This window comes from Brachyistius frenatus, unplaced genomic scaffold (genome assembly GCF_029030835.1).
Source record: "Brachyistius frenatus isolate BFR_SWC_R1_liver_20210118 unplaced genomic scaffold, ASM2903083v1 Contig_265, whole genome shotgun sequence".
Lineage (NCBI taxonomy): Eukaryota > Metazoa > Chordata > Actinopteri > Embiotocidae > Brachyistius > Brachyistius frenatus.
The window spans coordinates 27058-43601 of NW_027210864.1; the positions used below are offsets into that span (position 1 = coordinate 27058).

The 16544-nt window shown below is 39.6% G+C and overlaps 1 protein-coding gene across 1 annotated transcript; it reads left to right on the plus strand.

Moving 5' to 3' along the window:
• The first annotated feature begins 1145 nt into the window (after positions 1-1145).
• Positions 1146-14994, plus strand: pou2af2 (POU class 2 homeobox associating factor 2). Its single transcript, XM_069721476.1, has 5 exons — positions 1146-1218; positions 2280-2380; positions 10721-10760; positions 10922-11226; positions 13560-14994. Exons 1-5 carry the CDS (start codon positions 1176-1178, stop codon positions 13992-13994), a joined length of 924 nt encoding a protein of 307 aa, XP_069577577.1. The 5' UTR covers positions 1146-1175; the 3' UTR covers positions 13995-14994.
• Positions 14995-16544: the final 1550 nt, after the last annotated feature.

A 16544-nucleotide genomic window follows, 5' to 3' on the forward strand; every position in this document is an offset into this window, starting at 1 on the left:
GTTAAAGGTACTGCATTATGAATTGATAAAAAAAACAAAAACTCAACACGTCCTCTGTGTTATGAAATTAAACATCCTCTAGCGCTTCAATAGACAGAAATGTTCAAATTTGCAAAAATCTTCTAACATGCATGATCATTGGAAACAACTGAAAACAATGTGAGGATCAACGTTTGAAAGGGTCACAGCAGACTGCCTGCAAATCCAAGCAGGTGTAAATTGAGCTACACTAAAGTTTACATCACGTTACGAAATCGTGTTAAAATGTAACCAGGTTCCGTCTTTATCATGTCAGCGTCACTCAGTAAAGGAAAAATTTCATTGACACTCTTCACAAAGCGCTGAGTTTAAGCCAGGAAACACTTCAAAAGTCGAACGGGAGCTTCGTTCCAGCGCCAGACACAAGTTGTTTAGTGAAGCGAGCCTCCAGCTATTCTCCCCTCTCTTTTTAAACATGGTGAGATGACTCATTTGTTTTTAGTTTACTCAAAGTGTTTTATACAAATTAAAGCACATCCATTTGAGCAGAAAATGACCCAATAGTGCCCTTTTATGCCAATTTGTTTTTTTTTTTTTTCTTTAATGATTATTTTTGCCAGGGGGCATTAACGTCTTTTATCATCCTTCCGACCTGAGGTGCCAACACCCTACCTGCAAACACAAAAGGATGCTTTGCTACAGTCTGAGCCTTTACTTGGTAAAGATTTGATTTAATCCAGACATGCCAAAGCTCAAACTCCAACACAAACAGACTCCATCCCACAAACCCAACAGTGCAAAGCAAACTCCTGTGGAAACTATATCTTTATAAATGTGGAGGCTCAGGGAAGAGTGACGAGCTGCTTCCTATTCTCTCCTCCACGCTCGTGATGCTTCCAACCCCTAATCTTGACTGCTGATGCAAATAGTCTAAAAAACGTCCCCACCAAACATTTGCATTTAAACAAATAGATAAAGGTCATTTTGAAAAGCTGCCTGCTCATGACTGCAGTGTGAGGTGGCATGTTCCATGTGTCCCTGCCCTCCTGACAGCGTGGTTAAAGCTCCCATCCTGGCACGCCACTCAGTATGGTGCAGCACACTGGGATTTAGCTACTGTAGGCAAATACAGCTGAGGGAGAACACAGAGGCCTGTGGTGTGTGTGTGTGTGTGTGTGTGTGTGTGTGTATTTTGTATGTGTGTGTGTGTCACATTGCTCAACAGCACCATGGACACAGGTAAGACCTTCTCATTCATATACAGGCTGCTCCTGCTATTTTTATAAGATGTGACAGAAATGTTGCAAAAACTGCAGTTTTAACTTGTAGAATATCCACATTTTTTATTTCATCATGGCATGCTTTTATTGTGGACAAAATTTAGTGGGATGTTCTTTACGTTTGTGAGAATGCAAGTTGTATTTTGGCAATTATTTGATGACATATGTATTAAACTGATTTGCTAATATTGATTTCCCTTAAAAAATAAGTCAATTTGAGATTAATTGTACGGCACATTTATTAGCAAGGATAAAGTTTTCAAAAACATTTTCTAAATGCAGTTTGCAGAAATCTGTGTTTGCTATTTGAATGTATATTAATTCATATAATTTATAGCATAAGTTATGAATATGAAATAACACTCACAATATGTATTGTCAATATCAAACAGCAAAATAAAAATATATCTAATCCAAAGAATATTTCATATTTTCAAGAATCTCATGGCTGTGCAATATTGGGGCTTATCTCAAAGATCCATTCAAAAAGCTGGGGTCTTTTACATAAAGTTTTTTGCATGCAATTCCCGTTTGCATAATAAAGTTTGCATTTTCATTGAGTTTATATTTCTGCTTCCCAGGAATGTCCCCAAATCACAGATTTGTAAAGATCAATGTGACAGTAAACGTGCTGCTGCTATGATGCATGCATGTGGGATTTCTCATTTTTGTTACAATCCCCTAAAAATAGTTGTTTTTTTTAACCCCCCTCCTCCCTCCCGTCCTCCACTGTTTGCTTACTGTGAGGTTTCGGCAAGTGTTTTCACTTAATTGCCTCTTTTTAGCAGTCCATTTGCATCGACCAAACCAAAGGCAATTTCCATGACATTTACACACCAATCCCAAAGTCATTCGCCTCTATGCATAAAACTGTGAAATATTCAAATGAACACACATTTGTGGGGATGGATGAAAATTTGTATGAAGTCAAACTGTTTCTGAGTTTGTATCAAATGTGAATTCACTGATTGTTTTGTTTTTTATTATTTATTTGTTTCCTTCCTGTTCTGTTCTGTGCAGAGTATTCCAAGAGAGTTTATCAAGGCGTTCGAGTGAAACACACAGTCAAAGACCTGCTGGCGGAGAAGCGATCCCGACAGACAAGCGGGCCCAGATACAGCGTAAGCACGCTCTCCTCTTAAACCGTCCTGCTTTTGTCCTGTCCTGTCTCTCCCCACTTCATTTTTCTCCCAAACCAAACAGCGCAGCCACAGTTGACATTCTGTTGGTGGCTCAATCAAGAGGCTGCCTTTTAAAAATCTCCTCTCCTTGTTTACATTTTGGCTTGTTTTTGTGCACTAACGATCCATGGTTGATCCATTGACCACCTGTACCCACCCCATCCCCCTCCTCCCACTGTCTCTTCTCCCCCTGGAGCGCTCCCAAAGCTAATCTGTAAATAGCTGTGTACAGTGTGTGTGTGTGTGTGTGTGTGTGTGTGTGTGTGTGTGTGTGTGTGTGTGTGTGTGTGTGTGTGTGTGTGTGTGTGTGTGTGTGTGTGTCTGTATGTAGGGAGACACAAAGCCCCTGCAACCCATCCTGACCTCACAAAAGAACACTGACACAATGCTGGCAATGGCGACGGCCATGATCTCCCAAAAAACCTCCCCAGAGGTGGAGGTGAAGGCGGGAGCAGGGGGCGGGGTGGGAGGATTGAGGTGGACAGGTATCATAGAGAAAGAGGGCCGTGCAGGAGGCTGCCCATGCAAAGTCTGATCCACGCACACCTGCCAGCCGACATTGTCCTCTGCTGTGAACAAACCTCCCATTGTTGTCTTGGAAATAAACACACACTCTCTCTCGCTCTCTCTCTCTCTCTCTCTCTCTCTCACACACACACACACACACACACACTCACACACAGTCAGATAAACCAGGCTCTGCGTTAGACGTCTGCATGCACAAGCAAGACTGGCTTTTCACTTCCCACAAACCGCCTGTCAAAAGGCTTTTTCAGGACAGTATTCACTGTTTGTTGACTGTGTAGCGTCGGCATGTCCACTCTATAGATATGCAGGCTGCTGAGGTCTCAGGTAATGAAGGGATTATGTGAGAGACAACAATAGAAGATACAAGTCCAGAGAGTTGTTGCATGTGATGGATGTAATGTTTATGAGGAAATCCTGCTCAGGATTTGATTTTATAGATGGTTGATGTACTCGGTTTCAGGGGAGTTTTCATTCAGAGGAGAGTAAAACAAGAGTAGTTCTTGGCTGTGTTGGTGCTGATTGATGTTTTTTGAAACATATAATTTGTGGAGGCAGAGCTGCTGTGAAAGATGAAATATACATGTGGTGGAGTTTAGCTCCAATTGGCAAAGCCCAAAAAAAAAAGAAGCAGTTTCAGAGTGCAGGTGGCTAACTGGCAACCGCAAGTTAAAATTCAACAAGCCTGATAATCCAGATAATAACTTTAAAATTAACATTATTTATCTGGTAACTGAGGTCAGAAAAAATGTACAATGAGATTATTGGACAATTGACACATTTTATACATTCTGAAGCTTCCAAGTTTTCACGTAAGCAACAAGACAAGATGGTATGACATCTTTTAAGGCTTTTTTCGGAACTGGATTGAAATATTTTAACATCTTAAAACATGAACCAGGATTGCATTTTTAGTCATGATGATGCAGATTTATGTCATGAAAAGAAAGGAGATGTCCCATCTTTGCTTAATTTCTCTTGTCTTTTTTTAACACAACAACGGAGCTGTTCAAACGTTTACGGGGACGGCGTCTCCTCTAATAAGCAAAACTTTCTAAAACTACCCACTTGCAATTTGACAAACTGAGTCACAGGCAACACTAGCAGACGACTTGAAAGTGGACGTAGCTTCCGGGTCTGAAAAATTAGGCTGATGTGAAAGTGCCTTAATCTGCAATACCACCAAGTGCCACTAGAGTTTGGCTCCAAAAAGCCTCTGCCTCCATAGACTCCCATTCAAACTAGTCACATAAAATCTCAGTCAATAAAATTAATCCGCAAGTTTTTTTCAGTGTTGTTAGCGAAAGTCACTCCTTCTTATTATTTTCTGGCCGTCCTTCTAAAAAGAATCCGTCATTAATTAGAAAACGAGCTTCAAAAAGACGTGTTTTGGGGGCGTGTCCAGTCGGATTCCCCCCCAGCTCATCCAAATATGATCAATACCGCCTCCAAACTGCTCCGAACGAGCAAGATGGCGCCGGACAAAATCCGACCTCGACGCCTCATCACGGACGTTCACAAACTAACGGGTGACGTCACTGCTGATTGCCGCTTGGTTGAGACGGTCCAAGTCACACTGCTGAAACTTTTCCCTGCAACGTTGCAAAACAGTTTCATCTCTTTGCATATCTTTGGTATGCTGTGGCTGTTAGGTGTCATTAGAGGATAAGGCTGACAATATTGTTTATTTTATTTAGTGTCACCAATTTTCCTAAAGAGGCCAAAACCAACAATTAATCCACCTCCGAAAATAGCTCCCATGGGTGCCCTTTCTGCCACTGTAAGTAATGTCTGTTAAAAACTACGGTTGCCATTTAGTTTAGGGAAGTACCAAGACTTTCTTGTCATGAAGTTGCATATGAGTGAAACTGTTCATTATCAGTATAATGGACTTAACACTGATTACCACAGTCAGAATGAAGAACTTGTAAAAATAGATGAGCTTGTTTTGGCCTTTAGATCAACTCCTTTCCTGCACAAGTTCAATGGGAGAAAAACTGCAGCCTTGTCATTCTCAAAGCAGAACAATGCAATATTTGGAACATGATAAACTCCAGGTTGAAACCATGACTACAGCAGGTGGAGGCAGAGGACACTGCCAGGGGTTCGCCAGTTCACCGATGAGACAACAAAAAGAGAGCAGCTCAAGAAGCTAGTTTCTGCTTTTGTCACTGGGAATAACATGTTCTCTAACAGCAGGCAGATTGTTCCAGACCTCCAAATATACAAATGAGATCTATTTTACAATGGATAGGCCTTTTAAATCAACTGTCATTTTGATGGTATTTTCAGATTAAAATGACATCTTCAGCACAGAAGGCAGCATGAAGCCAACATTATGGCATTTTTTTTGTTCCTCTCACAAATTAAAAGTGTTCTTAAGCTTAACACACCTTTTCTTGTTCGTACAATTAGAGCAGTGACCAGACCTTTTTTTGAATGCAGTTCCACAGCTGCCTGATAAACCAAAGTGGTGGTGATTTTTAACTTATATATTTGTATACACTATTAACTATATAAAACTACATATTGTTGCAAGATATATTGATATAATTGAACAGCCATTGTTTATGTTGATTTGGTCATGTTTGAATTTGTACTACTAGTGGTAGAAGTTACGTTTTTAGACCATTTGGCAATTGTTTTTTTTAGCTACCTATATGCCTAATACCATTAGATAACTATTTCAAATAATGCTGCTTTTAGAAAAATACGTAGATGTTACTCTTGGTGGGCTACTTAAATTGTTCATGCTACATTTAGTGAACTACTAGTGAGCCATGCTCTATATGAGGGTGTCCTTGAATTCTTATTTTTTTTATTCAAATGAGTTGCGCTACTTTATAATCTTTCCATCTAGCCACTGGTAAATGTAACATCAGTTGTGGATCACTTGGATTTTAGGGCTACAGTCTTGGTCGGTTATGACAGCTTATGATTTTCGCTAATGTAAACTAACATTAGGTAGCTGTAGCTGTGAATCTGACTACTAGCTATGACTTTGCTCAACTTGTTTTAGCATGTACTGCATACATGTATGTTCTTCTGGTAAAATCTAAGTGAATTTGTTTTTGTACAAAAAATGTAAACATGATATAGTATGTTGGTAGTAACGGCAGCAGACTGTTTGCGGGTATCTGTATGAATGAGGCTTTAAGACCTAATGAGGCACTGAGGCACACAATAACTGAGGCAATCCATGTCCTTATGTTGGCTAATGCCAGCTTTTATCTCTGAGAAGAAAAAGGCCAACGCGAGAGAAGAGTGAACTCTGACCGCAGAGTGAGTTTCCTCATGTTGGAACACGGATATTACATCATTTCACTGCATTAGCTTCTCTTGTCTGGCGGTTTTATTGAGGTGGTGTGCCTTGACATGTCACTATTACATTAATGAACAAGGACAGTTAGAAGTTAAAGTGTGTGGTGACGAAAATTCAAGACTGGCAATTTTACAAGGCTGAAGAGACTTTTTGTGAATAGAATTTTTGATTTTCTTGGCTAAAGGTTAACTAATATGCAAAAACTGACAGTTTAAGATACAACTGAACTTTAATGGTCAACACAGGACAAGTGTGGAGTTTCAAAAACAAATAGCATGGTATTCAGATAAAAAAAAAAAAAAGGGGATCATTTTAACAAAACAAAAACAAAACTCCAAAATGTAAATATTAGAACACAATGAATATAATTAAAGCAAATTAACTACAGTTAAGTTATAGATCAAGAAAGAAAAGTCAACCGGCCTATGTAGGAATATGCACACAAAAAAAATGTATGCATGTTCACCCATGCAAATATGACATAGATAAATATACTAGTTAAAAAAAAAAAAAATCGAATTGTATAACAGAGTATGATGAGTATTTTGCATGGCAAGGAGTTTTTCTGGGAACAAGGTTAAATAAATCCATGATCATTCCCCCGCAACCTCCCCCCCCCCTCTCCCCTACCCCACCCAACATACACACACAAACACAAACACCACAAACACATATACATACAAACATGCATTATCTGACTGTCTGAGCTTGAGCGAGCTGATTTCCATACGCAGCCTTCAGAGATGCACTGAGCCGTACCTGGGCCACATGAGGAAGTCTTGGCACTGGCAAATCACATTCAAATTCAACCCTCAAAATTTGCTTGCGTCCCAGCCAACACAGGCTTAATATCAACTCTTTCATGTTAGCAATATGCAAACAAGAGATCCAGTCAAACCCTGTCCTATGTGTCTCTGTCCATTGATGTCTCTGACTCTGCACGAATCTGTGTCTTAAAGCAGAAACCGACTGGTCGACAAATTATCAAAGCTGCTGGTCAACAAGATCCTAATATTAACCATAAGAAAACACAACACGCAAAATGAATCATATACAATGCAGCCAGGATGCACCACAGACTAATAGACTATAAGTGATGGACATTTAATATCTTAAATGCTGCATATGTAAACTCAGGCTGTGTAGTTAAAAATCATTTGAACTCACCAAAACTAGTGGAGATCCAAGACTTACCAAAAGACATATGTCAAAATTAGATTATAAAATATGTACACTGTTAAAACAACAACAACAACAAAATGCAATATTACATATGCTCTTTAAAAGTTTACTTCATTTTACATGGATTTAAAATGTTATTAAAAAGAACTGTAATAAATATACAGTCAGTGACTGTTGATAGATTTTCTACCATCAATTTTCTGTGAAAATATGTTATAATAAAAACAGTCTCTTTCAAGAATAAGGTCACCACTTGAGAATCCATCACTAGGTTTTTTTTTATAACCAAAAATGTCATTGCCTGCTAAATTTCATATTATGACAAAAAATGGAAGGCTTTTTATTACTGCTAATTATACTTCATTAATATATTTGACCAGGTTGAGTTTGTAAAACCCAGAAAATTAATACTTTAATGCAAAAAAGTGACAGATCTTTCTAAAAAAACCAGTCAGTGGGTGGTGATTCTATGAAAGGGCTTTTTACAAAATTGTGTTTACAGTCAAAATACGGGCAATACAATTTTACTGTAAAAATATTAAATAACAATAAATAGAGAAAACTCTTCCTCGACTTTTCCTTTAAAAAATAAGGTCAAATAATAGGGATCATACAGTAAAGATGTATTATTTGTTTGTGAGATGTGTCAAGAAAAGTAGTCAGTCAAATCGTACAGATATTCTTTAATCACAGTTGTGTCTTAATTCACCCACATAACCATATTTTGTCAAGTTAAAAACATGGTCTCTAGCCATTCAATTTTGTATATATAATTTTACCATTATATAGCGTCATCAAAGTATGGGGACAAATTGATACAGCTATGTAACCTATTATGGTCTACTATTAACAAACAAATAATAAAAATGAAATAAAAAAAACAAGTATATGATAATCAAATGAAATGCCTTGTTAGTCGTTTCCACCCTGGCAGTTCTGGTGCACCACCCAAACTACAACTACAGTTGCAGACGTGTTACTCATTAAACCTGTTTACCAACAATGGCCCAGGGCTCAAGGCGTTAAACATTAAATTAGTGTAGGACCATCTTGAGCAGCTACAACAGTAAAAAGCAGTTCACACGAGTACTGATAATCTGATAAAATACTATAACATAGCAATTAAAGGGGGAATTTCTTTCCTTCTTTTTTTAAATTTTGCAGATAACTTTTACTTGAACCTTTTAAGCCCTAGAGGCCCCCAATTGGGGGCCAGGGAGAAGACTTAGCAAAACTAGTATTAAAATATGGACATATATACTGATATTTACACATCTGAACAAATCTTACAAGTGTTCCCTTTATTATTAAAACTTCTTTTTTTTAAATAATTTTTTTTATTGTGGTTGCAGAGATATACTCTTTTTATTATGGGTATGCAATTTTCGAGCAGAGGCCTAAAAAAATAGATGTGTTTTTAAAAGGTTAAGTACCTTGCTGATAATACTTCTGTATTCAGGAATTGTGTATGTATGTATGTATTGTTTTACTTGAGGAAAGGATCTGAATTTTTCTTCTCCTCTTTATTTCTGGAACCCTGTTTACAATTAAGTAAACCAGTGTGGGGTCCAGCTCCAAACATTGGGAAGATCTAGATAATTGCACAATAATAGTAGTTTTCAAATCTTTCTGTCTTTTGTTCCCTTAAAACAATGTCTTAATGTATCCAAACCCTCGTCACATCAATAGGAACCTTAAACAAAGTGTCTTTTTCAGAATTCTTTTATAATTTCAACATTTTAGAAACATGATGAAAAAAGGGTGTCATACTTCCCAATAAAGAAAGCAAATACAAGTCTGATAAAAAATAAACATACCGGGCTAGAAATGATGCAACGTTTTCAACGGGAAGGTTTTCGGTTTTGTTTCAGAGTGTTTTTCCTCAATAACTTTCTGGACAACAATCTAAAAACCTTTTAACAATGTTGTCACAAAACATTTGTATAATGTGTGTAAAGCACATTATCCTACTGCATGGAATCAAATTTAAATCTAACTCATTGCATTTATGGCTCCACAAAGCAAAATGTCATTACCAAGCTACATCAGTGACTTTCCACTTCTTGTTGTCAACACATTTTTATAGCCTTCTTGTCAGACCACTGCGGACTGCAATTATGTTGTTTGCATATTACAACTCTGTCATGACATCACCAGACGGTTTCTACTACCATGCTCTTTTTTGATTATTTGTTTTTTTGTGCATCTACATTGAGACAGCATTCAGTCCTCTTCACAGTTTGTACACTTTGTTGTCTCATAGATTTAAAATGAACAGAATCAACATTTTGCCTGTCAATTCCAATAATGACTGAACAAGTTTTTAGAATTCAAATCTTTTTAAATTTAACATCAAAACTAGAAATTTCACACACTAAAGCTTTAATAATGTCTTAAAGTTAAGACCTCTGTGGTAGTCGAGTAATATGCTCCCACTTGATTCTGTTATAGTGCGATTGTATTACTGGGACTTTGCTGTTGCTTTTCTTTTACTCGTAGTGTAGATTGTCTTCAGTTGTCTTCATAGTTAACCCTGGACATTTATTTTTCAAATCTCCACCTGAAAAAACCTCCCCACATGTAGTCAGTATCAGTTGCAAAACTATATGTTCAAAATGAATAACCTTAGGTCCTATGGATCAGATACACTTGAGAGAATTTTGACATACAGTAACTTTCCTTACCACCTGATCAAAACTGTAAATTAGAGTAGATAAAGCCCTATAACAGGGTTAGAGTTAGACTAATGTTACTGACCATGCTCCAAAAACTCTACAATATGTAGTGCAACAGAAATGAAGCACAACAAATACAACCTCCATTTGAGTCATAGTAGTACCAGGCAGCGTGTTCAGTGAGTGTGCCACGATCAACAACCTTTTAAAAAGAGTGGCACACTGCATTACATTGATTTACATTTTATGAGGGAAATGGGTAAACTCTGTAAACACTGCCATGTAAATCCCCCTCACAAACTAAAAGTGTTGAGCATATACAGGTCAAATAATCAAACACAAGGAAGCACAAAGAAAATAGAACATTTAATATGTATATAAGTTGCGAGACGGTGAGAAATTCAAATCTTTCATGATCTAAATGACAAACTTTGCTGTCCAGAAACAATGACGAGTTGTTTCCTCATGACTGAAGCCTCTTCCATGTGTAGATAAGTCTCATCCAGTCTGCGTGCTGCAACTCAAAGGGTCTCGTATTACAGGGAAATCTGAAGTCTTATGTCTCTTATTTCACAGGGCGGATCGAGCAGTCCACCTTCATTTGTCCAGATGCCAGGTGAGACTCAATTAAAATCTCCAAGATCCTCAATGCACTTGCTTTTCTGCCTCTAAGATACACCTGTTGGCCACATCTGACGAGTGGCCAGACAGAGCAGTTTTCCACAATCACTGCTGCCATGACAACCATGAGGATATGATTCTGTTGTCGCCTTTCAGGATCTCACATGCTGCCCAGCTACTACGGCATGAGACGTCCCTTCATCTCCGACTCAGACTTCTGCTCGTCCACCAAGCAGTTCTCTCCCGACGTCTACTCCTCCACCCTCGGGGGCAAACCGCTGGGCTGCGATCCCGCCACCATGTCCAGCTACTCCTCCCTCATCGACAGCTACTACCCAGAAACCTTCGGTGACTACCGCAGCGCAGCCACCTTCTCCAGCTCCGGAGGGTCCTTCCTGCCCTCGTCGGCCCTCTCCTCCCTGCTGCCACCTTTCAGCGGAGAGTCCTCCCATTTATTCCTGGTAGGATTTAGGATCAGACCATCTGTAATGACGACAATGACAGAGATGAGCAAAGAGGGGATGCAAGTTTACAGATCAGCACCAGGGATGGAATAAAGGGCAAATCCACCTAAAATTTGCATGGGAGAAGAAAAAGTGTGTGTGTGTGTGTGTGTGTGTGTGTGTGTGTGTGTGTGTGTGTGTGTGTGTGTGTGTGTGTGTGTGTGTGTGTGTGTGTATTGGGGCCCATGGCACAGTTTTGCTCAGGGGCCCTACAGGTAGTTGATCTGGCTATGACCATTTATAGTCAAACAGAGGTTCATATGTGCTTATGTTCTGTATCTTAACCAGTATTCAACAGGTCATGTTGCACCACCCATTAATGGTGGATGTCTGGTTTTGGCATGTAGTCCCCTCTCTTCCCTAGCAACCGCAACATCCACAGACTACAACACTGCACTGTTGGCCAGCTTGTTACATAATTAACTGCATGTGTCTACGTCCATCCTCCAAACTTTATTAGACAGAAACAGAAGGCTGTGTTTGTGGAAAAAGTGAAACTAAAACAAGTACTGCAAGTGTGAGCTAAAAACCAGGAGGGACACGATGACATTTTCCATGTAGATCCGATAGGATAATGATAATAATGCAATATAATAATAATTTTCCTCTCAACAGCACGCTGTGCTCAAACATCTGTGAGAGTGGCTGAAAGCACACAAACTTTGAGATGTGTTCAACCGACCTCTGGACAAGACATTTTAATAAATATTTAGCTACTTTTTAATTCTGTTGAGAGAAGATTAATGAGTCAGTTCAATCAAATTGAAAAGAATTTAGATTCTTTTGAAAGGATATTTTGTATTTTCATTTTTTAAATGTGACCAAACAACAACAACAAAAGTCTGCCTTACAGAAGTTTAAAACTAAGCTGAGGAATACGGCGCACAAATCCTCATTGGGTCCCTTTTATTCCCCACTGTCCTTGGCATTTTTATTAACTCCCCCAGCATCCAGAAACCAACGGTACAGTAGAGCTGAGATGATCAATAATCAGCCCCTTTGATAAACAATTGATCATGTGAGTCTTTAAGAAGAAGAAACTATTAATATTTCACTTGTACCAGCTTCACAAATGGGAAAATTTGCTAGTTTTCCAAGTTTTCTGTGAAAGCAATTCAGCTTCTGGACTGATGCTCAGACCAAACGTTATACGTTTTAATGTACACTGTCTACCAGGTGTTTGACAACTACAGTGGAAATGATATAAGTAGAAACTTGCTTTAGATTCTATTTCATGCTACTTATATGCAAATATTAGATACATTTATTTATGCAATGCCTTCAATCAGTGATTACAGTGAAAGTTCAATCTTCTGTCAGCTGTTTTTATATAAATATAAATTTAGGGTATTTGAACATAAAGAGCATAAAATAAAAGCTAATGCGAGTCTCTATTTTGGTCTCATTCAGCCTTTGATCGGGAATTAAAATAAAATAAAAATATAAAAAGTATGAACTTTTGATATTTTACAGAAAAAGGTTGCTGATGATGAAAATAAGTTTTGGTTGCAGCTTTACAGCACCTGTGTAATGGAAAAGTACTACCTCACCCATTGTTCCCTGTGTATTAATTACTGGACAGAAAAAAATTGAAACAATCTGCAACTTTGTCAAAAATGAGCTCAGCAATTGTGCCTCTGCAAGATGAAAAGTAGATATTTGACTTCGCTGAGGAAGTTTCCAACAAACCTGTAATTCGTAGACTCAATTAACATGAAGTAGACCTGGGGCCCCTGGAGGCCTGGGGGTCTGATGTATTGTAAACACACTTCTTTGTCATCGTTGTGTGTTGACTGGGATAGCCATCATCTGAATGAACACATTAAAACTTAAACCTTAAACTTCTCACAGGAGTACTACAGTAATGTATAATTACATAATTGGGTGTCATTTTGCGTGTGTTTGTGTGTGTGTGTGTGTGTGTGGTGGTGGTGGGGGGGGGATGAGGGGGGTGTCTTTAAACCTGAGGAAATAAAGTCAACTGTCTTACATGCCTAGATACCAGAGGTGAAAGTAGGCGGTGTTACAATTTTTCATTTTGTAAACTAAACCTTTACAAAATCCTGAATTCTGAAATGATCAGATGCATGCTGCATCGTTTCAGCCCTGGATGTTATAAAGAATTCTGGTGAACCCAGGATGTCAGTAATTAAAGGAAATACTGAGAAATGTATAGAAAAGTATTAAAGTAAATAATGTCACTAGAAAGATCTGCTTTGTTGATGGAGCTTCTGATGATGAAATGAATGAATGAATAATACATTCTGTCCTGTCATGTCTTCCTGTTTCAGAGAGACTCGTGGGAGCAGTCAGTCCCAGAGCCAGTAGCCCACGTGGAGGCACTCTGTGCGGACAGCCTGGCCTCCGTCAACGTCCCCCCCCCCATGCCCAGCCCAGAGCCCCCGGCCAGTCCCTCCCAGTACCGCTCCCCGAGCCGAGGCTCCTCCATGGGCCCCGTCTCCAGCGGACAGCCCTACACCCTGCACTCCCTGGAGGACGCCCACTACCACCCTTTAACCACCAGCGGCTCCTACCCCGTCCCCTCCTCCTTCCCCTGTCCTCCATACATGAGCAGCCCCGTCAGCGACCTGGTGTCCAAGATGGTGACGGAGGAGGCGGCTGAAGGCCACAGCAGCCTCCCAGCCGGCCCCGACGGTCACTCCTCCTGGGCCAAGGACGACGGGGTGAGCTCCTGGTCGCCCTACGACAACAGGAGGGCCTACTGACTGGATGAGGGAGCCCGAGTCAGACAAGAAGTTTTCACAGACAATGAACTCGACAAACACTTGACGGCCCAGGGTCAATTGACTGGGAGGTGTTTTGTTGGACAATTTGTTAATTGTCATTTTTGAAGAAAAAATTCCAAGTTTGATCATTTCTGGTTGGTGTTTTGTAATAGTGTATGTTCTGAGGATCTGTGTTTTTTTTGTTGTTTTTTTTAATACTATGTGAACATATTGCATGTTTCACCTTCCCGTTCCCTGTGGCATGCATTGGAGTCCCCCTCGTTTAGTCTGTCCTTCCCACCACAGTCGTGTTTCCTGTTAAATGCACCCCTCTGTTGTCAGAGTGAGGACAAGGTTCAGGTTAAGTTTACCGACAGAGAAACAGACTTCACACATCACAGGGAGCCGGCTGTAGCTGTTATCACAACAGAGCCCCCGCCATCTTCAGAAAGGCTGCCGAGTGTGGCACATTTAATAAAGAAACTGCTGCAGTGACTAAAGTGGGTGAAGCTTTGTTGGGCTTCATACGTGGGTGGAAAGGAGTGAACTCGCATAGCACTTCCATAGGGGGGTCTTTATATGTAAAATATGTACAGTATACACTGCATGTCCACATAACTTTATTTAGGCAAAAATAAACAAAATCAAAATAGTGGATGACAGGAGCCAATAAACTACCAGCAGGACACCAGCAATTTCATTTTTTTTACAATCAACATTTGAAATGACTCTTACAAGGCTGACACAAAGTGTGACCCTATTTAAGGAGACTTTTCACCATTGTTTTTTTTTTGTTTTTTTTTTTTAAAGAGAAGTAGTTAATTTTGTTGCAAAAAAATGAAAATAGTAAAACAACTGAAAACATGAGGGTAGTCAATCATCAGCTGTTTGTGAATAGGATGAAAGGAAAGTGATCTGATATGCTGGGCGTCCATCTTCACAGCAACTAGGGGGCACCGTACAAACAATAAAAAGCTCATTAAGTAATGAATTCATAAAACTGTAACTAATAAATGGTTTATTGACACGCCTGTTGGAGGAGGTTTTCATTTTAACAGCTCTATTGATGGAACACTTTTATTGACCTCAAATGTTTTCTTTTAGTTTGACAAAGGAAAAAAAAAAATCCTCCTTTGTTCCCTTTTATCAGGAATTATATGTTCTGTCTCTGTCTGGACATCCTTGGTGAATTCCCCTGTAAAGCCTAAATGGTTGTGACAGTTGAGAGTTATTAGAAACAGAGGCAGTGGGGGTTAAATACAGTCATTCTATCCATGTGATAAAATTAGGCCCAAAGCACATTTGTCTTGCGCTTCAAACAAATATGTGCACTCGACTCGGTCAAGGGAAAGGACGTCACACAAGTTAATATAATGATATACACACACGGTAGGGTGGTACGTTGGCGCAGTGGTTAGCACCATCATCTCACAGCGAGAAGGTTCAGGGTTTGAACCTTAACTGGGGCGAGGGCCTTTCTGTGCAGAGTTTTCATGTTCTCCCCCGTGCCTGTGTGGGTTCTCTCCGGTACTCTAACCACTCAAAAACATGCATGTTAGGTTAACTGGTGATTCTGTCCATCTGTGCCCAAAGTCAGCTGAGATAGACTTCAGCTCCACCGCGACCCTGTTCAGGATAGATGATGGATGGGGAGTGATAATGGATGGACAAAAAGTGTATGTGATGTGATTCAGCTTCAATTAATATTCAAATAGCACCCAGGCCATTTAGCAACCGCTTAGAAAAAAGAGGGAACTTTAACTGGAATTAATAGTTGTTAAAAAAGAAATTCAGCCCTCGAGGTGGCCAAAGAACCAACCAAGCTCTGAGCACACTGTTGCTCAAGGACAACAGCAGGGGAGGAGGAACCATTAAATCAAGTCGAGATCAAACCTGATGAGAAAAAAATGTGTGTGTAAAGAATTTTGTGTACATGTACACTTCCCTTCTAGCCCACCCTGACGTCAGGTGGCACACAAACGTGACATTTACACACATAGTTGAATTACAGCACGTAAGACACAGTAGGATTAACCTCACTCAATAGAAGACCCCAGCAGCAGTTTAAAGACTCAACCAGGGACTGCTCACACAAATTCATCACTCTATCAAAGCTCTGAATTTAAGTTGCCAACAATGACTGATAAAAATTTCATTCAGTACGCACTCCAGTGTCTGTTACAACTCAGACCTAAAGGTGATTAAGACGTACAGCTCACCAGTCTGCGTGTGTGTGTGTGTGTGTGTGTGTGTGTGTGTGTGTGTGTGTGTGTGTGTGTGTGTGTGTGTGTGTGTGTGTGTGTGTGTGTGTGTGTGTGTGTGTGTGTGTGTGTGTGTGTGTGTGTGTGTGTGTGTCTGTGTGTGTGCTACCACCCAGTGGCTACATATAGTCAATTCAATTTCAATTCAACTTTATTTATATAGCACCAAGTCACAACATAGGTTATTTCATGGCACTTAACACATTAACGTCCTTACAGCGAAACTTTACAATATTATACAGAGAAACCAACAATTCAACAATTCAACAATTCCCACATAAGCTAGGAG

Coding starts and splice junctions, on each gene's coding strand:
- pou2af2 (XM_069721476.1), top strand. CDS start 1,176: ATGTGTGTGTGTGTCACATTGCTCAACAGCACCATGGACACAG. Junction 1,219..2,279: donor CAACAGCACCATGGACACAG/GTAAGACCTTCT, acceptor TGTTCTGTGCAG/AGTATTCCAAGAGAGTTTAT. Junction 2,381..10,720: donor CAAGCGGGCCCAGATACAGC/GTAAGCACGCTC, acceptor CTTATTTCACAG/GGCGGATCGAGCAGTCCACC.